Raw genomic sequence first — 11,677 nt, forward strand, 5'->3', positions numbered from 1 at the left:
TTTAATGGAAATGGGAAAGAACATTTTCTGAAAAATGGAGTTTACACCCCCTCCCCCTACCCTCTCTCTACAATTAGGAACTTTAGAGTAGTTTTTTGGGAGTAGCAGTATTGCGCCTACAGGATGATAGGAAGCGATTGCTTGTGGCACATTCACAACCTTTGTTGCATGAAATTGAAAAAATTCCAACTATCAGTGTCCTATCAGTCAATATTGAAAGTTTCAAACAATAAAACTCAAACTCAAACCCAAACTTACATTTTTTATATTTGTAAATTTGAAGAAAAAAAATTAATAAAAAAAGATTAAGAAAAACAATATTAGATTTACTTGATTAGCTGATGGACACATGGAAAGACAGAGCTATCAAAGCCATGTGCTCAGGTGTGTACAATATATTTACTGGTTCCGCGGTACAGATTCCAACTTTCAAAGATATTTCAAATAACATAACATTTCATCAATCAAAATCACTACTACACTTCAACAACTCACAACCAATCTGAATAAAATAGTTTAAACACTCCCTTATGTTACAACTAGTGAATGTATCTATGGTTATCAAAATAAACAAACACACCTTAGTTAGTATTGGGAATACAATCAAAATGAAATAATTTGAGTAAATATAATACACGCTAAATTTCCCACGGCATAATATAAAAGAACTGTAAACGCATTATGGTAAATTATTCTCTAGTCAGTTATAAAACAGATATGCGCAGTTACATAAACATACGCAGTAACAGCAAACTTACACAACAAGGTGTTGTGATTGGACGATATAAATATATTACAATTTTTTTAGTTTAAATAATAACAGTAAGAATCAGCAAAGGTTAAATACCAGCTGTAAGTTTTAAAGTAACTCAAAAGCAAAATAAAATAAGATAAAATAAAAGAAACTGAAAAAGGGTTTATAGTACGTACGATTATTGGCATCAAGCTCAATTAGGTTATGACTCTAAGTAATGGACTCTAAAAGGTGATTTTTCCATTTTATTTATGGAGGATATTTTGTTTTTAGCATTTTTTAGATCTAATGGCAAAGAGTTCCAAACTTTGATATCATTAATTAAATGTAAGAAAATTTCTCTTAAAATTTGTAGAAATCGTTTGCAAAGAGAAACCGAGGCAGGAAGACTGTCTTGTATTGTAGTGATGAATATTTTTTGTCTTTAGAAATTCTTGTCCTAAGTTAGTGTAGTTATTTTTTTTATCGATTTTAAACATGAATTTCGTTGTTTCAAGCTTGTAGAGTTTGTCAAAGTTCAAGAGTTTTAGACATTGAAAAATTGGGTGACTTTGTGCTGTGAACGGAGCAAACTCAGCTACTCTGATAGCTTTTGGTAAGCTGCGTTTTAGAGATTTTCTACAGGGAAGGGACACAGAGCATAACAAGCTCCTTTTCCAGTTGTTGAGACGTGTAGGAGGTATGAACTGCTCCTTGTCAAGTCGCAGGCTTATGGGTCAATTTACCTAGATGATGGTTGCTAAACGTTTTGCAAGAGCCGAAGCCAATTCTCTGCCTATATACACAATCAATTCATTATAAAACCATTGGTTGTTTTTTCAAAGCACAGCTTGCAAAACAATAAAACTTGGAATAATTCGGCGGTCTAATTCTGTCAGATCTGTACCATAGTTCTATCGAGTGAATTTGTTCAAGTGTTAGTTGTAGCTTTATACGAAATTCTAAGTTATCATGCTTAGATACATCAAAGAGAAGTTCCTTTGTGATATATGAGGCCCACAATAGCATTTAAATGCCAATTGAACCATTTTTTAATCAAATCCATTTTATTTACATAAAGGATGTATATTATCCTTTTTCAAATAAACTTTGAATGTACCTGGTAGGTGTTTATGCAAAAGTTTTTGCTGCACTCTGCAATATATGCATTCTGCAATGAATGAAAAAATGTCTTGTAGAGGTGGTCTTTTGAACTTTCCTAAACTGTATAGTTTCCCGTTCCATGAAAGTTTGAGTGCAGATCATCAGATTCAAATTAACGTCTCGCTCACATTTAGCAGTACTGCACCTTTTAGTGTCTCCCCATCCAGCTTTGCTCTTATTCCCAGAATAGAATGATTAGAAAATCTATAACAGAAAAACCGAATCTGTTTCTCACTACAGCGCAGTTAATTAAGCCTTTAGACCACACTGATGTATCTAATGCCTTCATACTTTTAATGACCTCAATATTACTGAAAATTGATTGAGTTGATTCTTAATGATTTCCTTTTCAAGATGAACAATCAATAAAAGGAACTCTAAACTAAGCATGACCAACTTACATATAAATTTAATCTAAAATGCAAAATTATTTTATATCTTCATATGACATTGATCACCTTCATACTCACTGGAGCATCGAGAGAGAGATACATTGAGAATCTAAATCAATTAATTTGTAAAAATTTCTTGAAATATTGTATTAGCATCTAGTATTATATCAACTTTATGAAGCGTCATGTCACTCTTTCCTTGAGCAAAAAGTTCAACACTGCAGCCGAAAATTTCTTAGAAGCACAGCGCCGTTACGCTGCGTTTTCCCTCTACTTCACCACTTTGGGATGTAATCAGAAACGTAGCTACTATTACTCTTGAAGGGCCTCGTGCTCCCAAAAATTATGAAAATCTACCTATTGTAATCTTTTGTTTCCAATGAATAATCCCTTTTGCTCCTATCCTTCCTACGGCATTGGATATAGTAGGCGCTCTTGATAATGAGATTTATGCTCAACTTTTTCTATAATATGAATCCTAATATGAATCCATACAATCTTAAAAGCAGTATTATTTTCTATAAATCAATTTTTTTTAAATATAACAATTTTTTAAATAAAACGTTTTTTTTTGGATAATTATAAAAGACGGTTTCCTTAAGCGAACCTCGTTTCCGCTATGTTGCGCCTTCGGTGCTTCCATCGCTATCGAGTAGTTGCATAAGGAGGCAAAATGGCGACTGGACTACTGAAAAGGCTATGTAGGTCGTTTGCGCCCGAAATAGCGGTAGGTTGCCCTATAGAATTAATTGTTTTACATACAACACCACAACATATTTAAATTTTTTCTTTTAGTAGGAATGAATGGCAAAAAGTCTGTTATAAACGAAGAGATGGTAAAGGGAAATGATGGCTCAGCTCAGAAAATTCCGTAGTTGCAAGTTAGAACCATCCTACGAAGTACAAACCGAAGCATTAAATAACACAAACTTTAGCTTGCTGAACTGCTTCTTCCAGTATTTTTTCCTGAGATGCATCTTTAAAAATGCCCGGCAATACGTCAATTTGCTTTGCCATGCAAGGCATGCGGGAGGTAGATAGCTAACCACCAATCTGTTCATATCTGATGCCCCTAAACAAGGCGTGACATGGGTGTGTCCCAAAGGCTAGGGCAAATGAAGGTTTTACGTTCCCTCAAATTCAATATATTTTTGCATTGATTCGATAACAAAATAGCCACCAATCATGCCCATTTTCATACTTTGCCCATATTTCCTTCTTAATCCATATTCTGAGGACCTAACATTGTTGAGTGTACTATTGTGCCAGTCTGCAGAGTATGGCATGTGCACACCGGAGATATTTTTGTGCAAAACCTGTTGCACACCTGGTATTTTTGGGTGTGGCAACTAAGATGGGTGTGGCTTGGTGTGGTCCCATAGAAAATGTCAGCTGATAAAAACAAGCACAGTTGTGTATGAACAATTTGAGATATCATGAATCTTACTTGACAAACATACAAATAAAAACTTGCGCTGTCTTCAACAGTATACTTCACACGCATTTTTACGGTGAAATGCAAATTCACAAATTTTAACCACAACAGGGGAAAATAGTCGGTGCACACCAGCACACCAGACATTTTTGGTGGTGCAAACCGGCACACCAGGCTTTTTGCTCGTGCACACCGGAGATCTCGTCGAAAAGTGCCATACTCTGCAGACCGGCTATTGTGCACAATTAAAGTGCACACTTAACCAAAGTGCACACTTGAAGTTTTGCCCTTGCACACCCAAAAACGTATGGAAAATGCCGTACTCTGCAGTTGGGTCCCCAAATAAATGGTCAATTTCTGTTTTGACTTGGCCCAAAAAATTTTATTAACAATCCTGTTCAGTAGTTTATTCCAAATGTTGGCAATCCCATACTAGACTGGGAACTTTGTTTCTTGCGTGGACAAGTTTACTTTGAAAATGTGAGACTTTGCATTGAGATAACACATTATTAGCTATTTTTAGACTTAATAACGGAACATATCATTAGCTGTGGATTTTGCGTGATCAGTATGCAAAAGCACACAGATGTGTGAGCAGGCAATATACTGGATCCCATAAGAAATATTTCTCCAACAGCTGTTGGGATACCTGTTCACAGCTTTTTATTATGATGTCCACATCATAATTCTATTTCATTTTATTTCATCTATATCAAATTCACAAATAGAAGATTCTATTTAGGTGGCTTTCATACCTCACTGTAAAGATTCACAGTTTTTTAAAACTCTAAAAGGTATTGCAAAATTAAAACCGTCCCTGAATGGAATTCTGAATTCCATAATGCAGTTGTAATCATTAAAGACATTTTTGGAACAAATCATTAAAAACATTCAGAACAAATGATCAGAAAATTGACAATTCTGCAATAGTGCTTGGTAAGAAAATTGTTCATGTTTAACAGTACTGAAGAGAAAAACTGTCAGAAATGGACTTTTGAATAGTTTTTCTTAAACCTGATCGGGGGCCATAGAAAAGAGTCTTGTATCTTTGACATTTGAAATTTCATTAACAATTCTAAAAGCAAGGATTCTACATCTCTCCACAGCATTTCAATAGTCATTTTTTTGCATATATCCAGTAGTTGTGTCAAATGTATTAAATCTTTTAAATATTTTCTTTATTTGCTCATTGTAACAACAGTTTTGAATGGTTTCAAAAAGTTATGAACATGAATCAACAAATATATATCAATAAAGTTTACCCTGGTTACAATAATGTAAAGCACATGCTTTCTTTTACTTTCTAAATGAAGGTACAAAACTGTTTTCTGGCAAGTCAGGTGGTTTTTGTTGAGTTTTACTGTATTTCCAATGTGTCACTGGTCTTTACTATAGTCTGAAGCAGAGAATGGTCTTTTAAAGATAGCTGTTGTATGTTTTTTAAACATTCTTTTTTAGATCCTTAGATCAAGGAGCATCCACTCTACACAAGTTGCATGCTCTGACAAATTGTTTGTGGTAAGCTATTTTTAACCTTGGCAGCCCCTTGCATCTTTAAAAGGAAAAGCTACACTTTCCTTCATATTGTTATATTCTGTCTTTATTGAAGCAATGGTTGCTTTTTGGCAGTTTTGTTTTTTGATGCAAGTTTGTGTTTAAATATGAATTATAAAAATCCTGTTGAAGGCAAATCACAAAGCATAATTTGAACATTTGGTCAAATAGTGTCCTTTGCTAATGAGCATCCTCTGCTTTGAACATAAAGGCCTTCAAGTTATTGGGAGTTGGATGGAATTCCATGTTTTTCTTGTATATCTCTGTTGTTTAGTTGTAGGGGCTCAAACAAGGCACAAATTGTGACACCAGTTTATGATACCCTGGGTGAATTGTGTACTTAGCAATCGAAGAAGCTTAATTATGCTTGAATAAACAGTAATCAACTGCCCCTGCTAACACACAACCACAGCTGTGTGTGATATCATGTAAAACGTTTTAATCATTGCAAATTACTATGTTTAGCACCTACACAAGTGGCTAATGATATGATTGTTATATCATATATTAATATGTTAATTGTTATAGCACAGAATATTAAGTTAGCTCCTTTCCCTCTTCCAGTTTATAGGGTGACATTTGAGTTTTTCATAAACATTTTTGTTTAACAGTTCTCTTTATTCTGTATTTCTTGAAATTAATGCTGTTTCGTTATAGCATAGAGATTCACCTGATAATAACAAAGATGTCACATTTGACTTCACTGACGAAAACAAAAAGGTGAGGAAACCAGATTTTTCTTATCCTTTGCCCTACAAAGTTGATAATGTTCGACAATAACACAAGTGTGATCTTTTTACTTTGATGTCTAGCCAAAGGTTCGATTTTATTAAGTTTGATGTTTCCGTATTTAGAATTTACACAGTGTATGTGCTGGTTTTCTATCTTGAAGATTTTGTCTGTTTTTTCGAAGCGTGCAAAAACGATAATCAGTATTTACCCAGAAGGCCATCAGGCAGCCGCTGTCATTCCACTTCTTGATTTGGCTCAAAGACAGCTTGGTGAGACATTTTTATTGAATAGATGCACTTACCATTTTTCAGCATGTTGCTTGCCACCGTTTCTGACCTTCTAAACCGCCTAACTGAAAAGGACTTTCCGCACACTACGCTCAGTAAACCAACTTCTGGCAATATATATTGCTTGAAAAATCCTTGAAAAATTATAAGATAACTGAGTATGCTGGAATGTTAAATGAGCTTTTTGAAATACCAAATTTTTCGATTCGATTTCAAGTAACTGCATTTAGATAATGTTACTGCATATTTAATACTGTGTCGCAAGAGGTACTTCTTTACAACCTCACTTTTCTCACCCATTACAATGCTACAATAAAATCAGATATTAATTACAACTAAGATTCTTAGTCAATTGATATTTATGAGCTCAAAATCCAAATAAAATGACGTTGAAATAAAGAAAAACGAACTTTTATAACAACGTCAATACTCGTGAACTGATCACCTTAGCCATCACACTTAGTCAAAAACTGTGTGATTGCCTAAGCAAGAAATTAGTGAGATCCTGTTAAGGAAAGTACAGGATTCATTTGAAGTTTATTCAATGAAATCAGTTGAGTCAGTAAGTGCTTCAATTTATTTCGAGTGAGTTTTTAAAGATATTTCGTGATTTGCGCTTTTAAGATTCCATGCCATAGATTACTAAACTTTTTCTGTGGTTTGCATTTCAAACCGTGATCTTTCAACTTGGCGAAACGAGCTTGTATAACCCCTTGGTACAAAATTCCCAAGGTGCGATGATGCAAGTATATACTAATGGTAGATCATGGAGTGAAAACAAACTAGTTATTAAACTTATTCTAAATCTATCAACACCAAGAAATTTGTTCCTTGTGTTAGTAAGTAAGAAAGAATGGATTACTCCAAGTATCCATGGAGCATTCAGTTCAAGTTCTCGTCACCTTGACCCATTATCATTTTTATTTTCATTTGCTTTGACGAATTTGAACCCTCAGTTCTCTTTGATGCACGAGCCTTAGTCTCGTATGGTTTACAGTGTTTGATGGAAGGCAGAACGAAGACATCTTTGCTAGCCATGTTTTTTTCATCTCACAGGATGGGTTCCAATATCTGCAATGAACCGGGTTGCGGAGATGCTTCATATGCCAAGAATGCGCGTTTATGAAGTTGCTACGTTTTACACCATGTTCAACAGGTAATGCTCCTTGATTTCATTATTTAAGAAGCCTTTGTTAAGCTTTCTTAAAAGCACAGACCAACTATTAGCTTTATACCTTAGCGCTATCTTCTTACAGAAACTCTTATGTTTATAGCACCGAGTATAAATCATACAGCTGAGCACGATGTTGAAGACTTCGCAGTTGATGTTGTCTTCTGTTTAGCTGGCCGATCTTTCGCCCACAAGCTTTCTTTTCCAGCTTTTTTTATATCCAAAATGCACGAATTTCTTCCAGTGAATCTAAATTTTTGCTAAGCGACAATGATATCCTGTATATTTGCTTACAGAGAACCAGTAGGGAAGTATCACATTCAGGTCTGCACAACAACACCTTGTATGCTAAGAAATGCTGAGTCCATGGTTGACGTCATCACTCGAAAGCTTGGTAAGAAAAGTTTATTCACCCGCTGCTCTACAATTTGTGTTGTTTTAAGACGTGTTTTTCGAATATCACTGAATATGGTGTACCCGTTACGCTTAGCTACAGTGCATAAATATTTTGCAATCTTCGATGGCATGTTGCTTGCCATCTTCAAATAAATAGTTTGATAGGAGTTCCAGTACTTTAGAATAGTCCTGTCCTGTCTTATCGTGCAGTGGGGATGAACTTCGATGTTTGTTTGATGAGCCTGGAATGATTATTTTTCTAGCCGTTCTCCTGATACAGGGTGCTCCAAGAGCTTTGTCAAACATCGCGACAGGCAGGCTTCTCGAAGTGTGCCAAAATGAATTTTAGCTTCTTTTTTCACATAAATTTTACTGATACCAAGTCGTAAGAAGGAAGCTGTGTTTGTGGTCTATGCGGTAGCACTGGTTCTGAAGAATTCGACTTTTGTCTAATACCCGGGGTTAGATGTGCAGGATTCGCCACCTATCCTGTGCAAAAGCTTTTATCTGGCGCTCTTTGTCATACAATGACGTCAAGAGCAATATGACATGAACATCAAAGCCAACATTACACAAATATTATAAATCTATTGCTTCAATATAACTTTAATTACTTTGAATTCGGAATTTCATGATGGGAATTTTTCTTGTAGGTATCAAGGAAGGTGAAACAACTAAGGATAAGCTTTTTACGTTGACTATTGTGGAATGCCTTGGTGCCTGTGTGAATGCTCCAATGATACAAATAAATGATGATTATTATGTAAGTACTTAATGTCAGTAATTACCCAGTGTTAATTGGGAATTGTGAATTCGTTATTTGGTTCCTTGTCAGGTTTTTTTCTTTAAAAAGCAGAATCCAAACACAGTTTCACTCGGGACATAGACTGATAATTTTTAGAGGCTTTGCACAAGGCCTATTTTAACATACTATCAAGGGGGAGCAATTCCCCCTCCTGCCCCGACGACTTCCCATTGTTTCAAACAATAAGCTATTGTCAGCAACTTCATATGAACAGAGGCTTGCCCCCCTAGCTAGTTTCCCTTCGAAGAGATTATGTTGCTCAACGCTTTTTTCTTTCTTTTTATTTTCAAGGAGGATTTATCTGAAAAAGATGTAGAAGAAATTTTAGACGCTTTGGCGGCTGGTAAGAAGCCAAAGGCTGGACCAAGGTGAGGGAGTCATTTATTTATCTTTTTCAAATTGTCGTTTGCAAGGTGGCGTGTTTTGGTGATATCTAAATGCTGGAACTAAAAGGTCTGTTGGATTTGCTTGTTTTCATTCGAGTTTCCTCTTTACATTTGAATAATCTCTTATTGCCTGCAATTCTTCTTTTCGTTTAGAAGCGAAAGATTCTCGTGTGAACCATTTACTGGATTGACAACACTGACGACGCCCCCAAAGGGACCCGGCTTTGGAGTTAGAGACGATCTGTAGCAAATGTATTTTAAAATTCTTTCAATCCTTACAAAGCCTGCTCAGCGAATTCCTTAGCTGAGTCACTGAATCCCCCTTGATGTGTTTTATGTTGAAATGTATTGTATTCCATATTGTTTGATCCCGGTGTCTACATTTGTGTGTCCTTTTCTCTGCCATCTCTGCAGGCACCCAAAAGATGTTAAAATTTATGTTGCTGATCTGTTGTTTGAAAACTGGCTTTTAGGATATCTATTGTGGAAGATAACTAGGGGACAAACAAGTCTTCGGTTGGTTTTGTAATAGATCCTGTGTCTATACATGTCTCTCAACCCTTGTGACTGAAGAATCTATTTTCATGTTTTCACGTATCCGTGACAAATAAAACCATCAGCTCAATGTTTGACAAGACTTTTGCCGGCCCGTTCAATCAACTGCAGAGCTCTTTTATGAAGTTTCCTTCCTATTCAGTCTCGACTCTCATCAAACACTAAAACCTTTCCGTCGTGCTGAAGAAGAGATTTAAAATGCGTATTAAAGGCAATCGGTACTACTAAAGGGGCTTAGGGCCATCTTTCAGTAAAAATTGACCAATCAGTGAATTTGATTCCACTCACACGCTTATTGATTGGCTAATATTCACTGTCAGATGGCTTAAGCCACTTTTATATTTGTCGATTGCCATGGAACTAGTTTGTCAATTCTCAAGTAGAAAAGGGCTTCCTACATTTTTTTAGTTTTCTCTAAAAAACACATTTTCAATGTTGAACATCTCTGTGTTCAGGGAATGAGAATTAGCATCAAGGAACAGCTCTTTTAAAACACCAGCAAAACTTTCTATCTAAATCGTTATATATGGGTGCTATTTACATCTAAGGGTGCATCTAAGAGATGTCTCGCTCACTTTTTGGCAAATGAGGCCTAAACAACTCCCTAGAGTGCAATAGCTTGCAAGTGCACTGCTTACACCCTAATAATTTAAGAATAATCCAGCCTCAATGTTTCGAAAAATCTAAGAAGAGCCAGCCAGAACCTCAATTTACTGGTTCTTATAAGAAAAGAGTGTAGCATGAATGTAGTCGTCGCCAAGTCGCCTGCTAAATGATTCACGCTGTTTCAACATTTGACTATAACACAGAGACAGAAAAGTGTCCCTCTGTCTTTCGGATGGCACTCTTGAACTCTTAGAATAACCTGTCTCAAGAAGCAAGGAAAAAAGGGCTGGTTTTGAATGTTGTACTCATGTTACTTTTGCTTTCACTGGCTGCTCTCGCGGCTCTTGCTTTGTGACCATCATGTCTTCTTCGCTCCTTATTTGACTAGGTATAGGGTGTTCTTGTCGTGATTGCAATAACCTGAGGTTTTTGTCCCACTTTTTCTTAACAATAGACATTTATATTTTTGATCTATGACAATGATAAAATTTTAGTATTTAGTAACGTTATCTGGACGCTGATACCCCCAGGAAGTGTGCGTTTTCAGGCGCGTTTTCTGGTCAGAAGACGTGGTACACTGTGATTTGTTCCACTCACATATTGTAATTGCTTATTGTCAGTGTGCTGTCTTGAATATCGAAATTCAAAATTGCATGCTCTCTTTCAAAACACTACTTCAATGTGCATGAAGACAAGTGAATGCAATACAGTTTGCTAAACAACTTTAAGAAAACATTCCTTAGCAGTATTTCCAGGATACCAGGAAAGTAAATCAAAAAGTTTCGGGCAGCCAAGCTGATTTCCAGTCAAAACCTTATCGTGGTCAGCTGAATCCTAGCCCAAAAGACATGAAATTCTATCTTTGAAATGAAATTTTGTGTTTGCAATTTAACGATTTCCAAGACCGCAATGGACTGTTAATTTTATATGGTGTCTGTGTGCAATGGAAATTATACCCTGTAATGTCAGACGTTTCGTCATAGTTCTGAATAATTAATTGGGATCGCGTAAATTCAGACGCGTCTCAAATATTCTCTATCTAGAGAATTCAACTTAGGTCTTTTACATTACCTAGGAAAGTTCACTTTCCAGTTGATGTTGAGTATGTATGTATTCAAAGGCATATTTTTATTAAGGTTGGGTTTAGGGCAAACTTTTCTTTTATAAATGTGCACAGTGGCAGCGGCAAGAGGGGTATGGGGGCAATTATCCCCTCCCTCTACTTTTGTCAAAACATGGTCCACATATTCTCTTAAATTTATTAGGGGTAGATCATATTTTCGCATAAGGAAAATTCACTTGGCCTTGTATAAAGCACTGAATCAAAGCAAAGAGGGCGTGATCTCATTAGTCAAGCCCAATACCCCCCCCCCCCCCTTCTGAACAAGCTGGCACCACCACTGAATGGGCATGCGCATGCTTCTACAAAACATTTCAGTTTGATATGATTTCGGAAGGCTT

General features: G+C 36.1%; 1 protein-coding gene across 1 annotated transcript; it reads left to right on the forward strand.

Annotated features, from left to right (window-relative positions):
- Positions 1–2,912: 2,912 nt before the first annotated feature.
- Positions 2,913–9,423, forward strand: LOC135690587 (NADH dehydrogenase [ubiquinone] flavoprotein 2, mitochondrial). The gene is made up of 9 exons (XM_065208179.1): positions 2,913–3,016; positions 5,183–5,242; positions 5,936–5,998; positions 6,192–6,279; positions 7,354–7,453; positions 7,765–7,862; positions 8,518–8,627; positions 8,961–9,037; positions 9,209–9,423. Exons 1-9 carry the CDS (start codon positions 2,963–2,965, stop codon positions 9,300–9,302), a joined length of 744 nt encoding a protein of 247 aa, XP_065064251.1. The 5' UTR covers positions 2,913–2,962; the 3' UTR covers positions 9,303–9,423.
- Positions 9,424–11,677: the final 2,254 nt, after the last annotated feature.

Source organism: Rhopilema esculentum, chromosome 4, assembly GCF_057945365.1.
Source record: "Rhopilema esculentum isolate cy_ngs chromosome 4, ASM5794536v1, whole genome shotgun sequence".
Lineage (NCBI taxonomy): Eukaryota > Metazoa > Cnidaria > Scyphozoa > Rhizostomeae > Rhizostomatidae > Rhopilema > Rhopilema esculentum.

Bases quoted from the DNA above. Each gene is read 5' to 3' on its own strand.
- LOC135690587 (XM_065208179.1), top strand. From the start codon at position 2,963: ATGGCGACTGGACTACTGAAAAGGCTATGTAGGTCGTTTGCGCCCGAA. The intron at 3,017-5,182 runs GTAGGTTGCCCT...ATTCTTTTTTAG, and splicing joins CGTTTGCGCCCGAAATAGCG to ATCCTTAGATCAAGGAGCAT. The intron at 5,999-6,191 runs GTGAGGAAACCA...GTTTTTTCGAAG, and splicing joins TCACTGACGAAAACAAAAAG to CGTGCAAAAACGATAATCAG.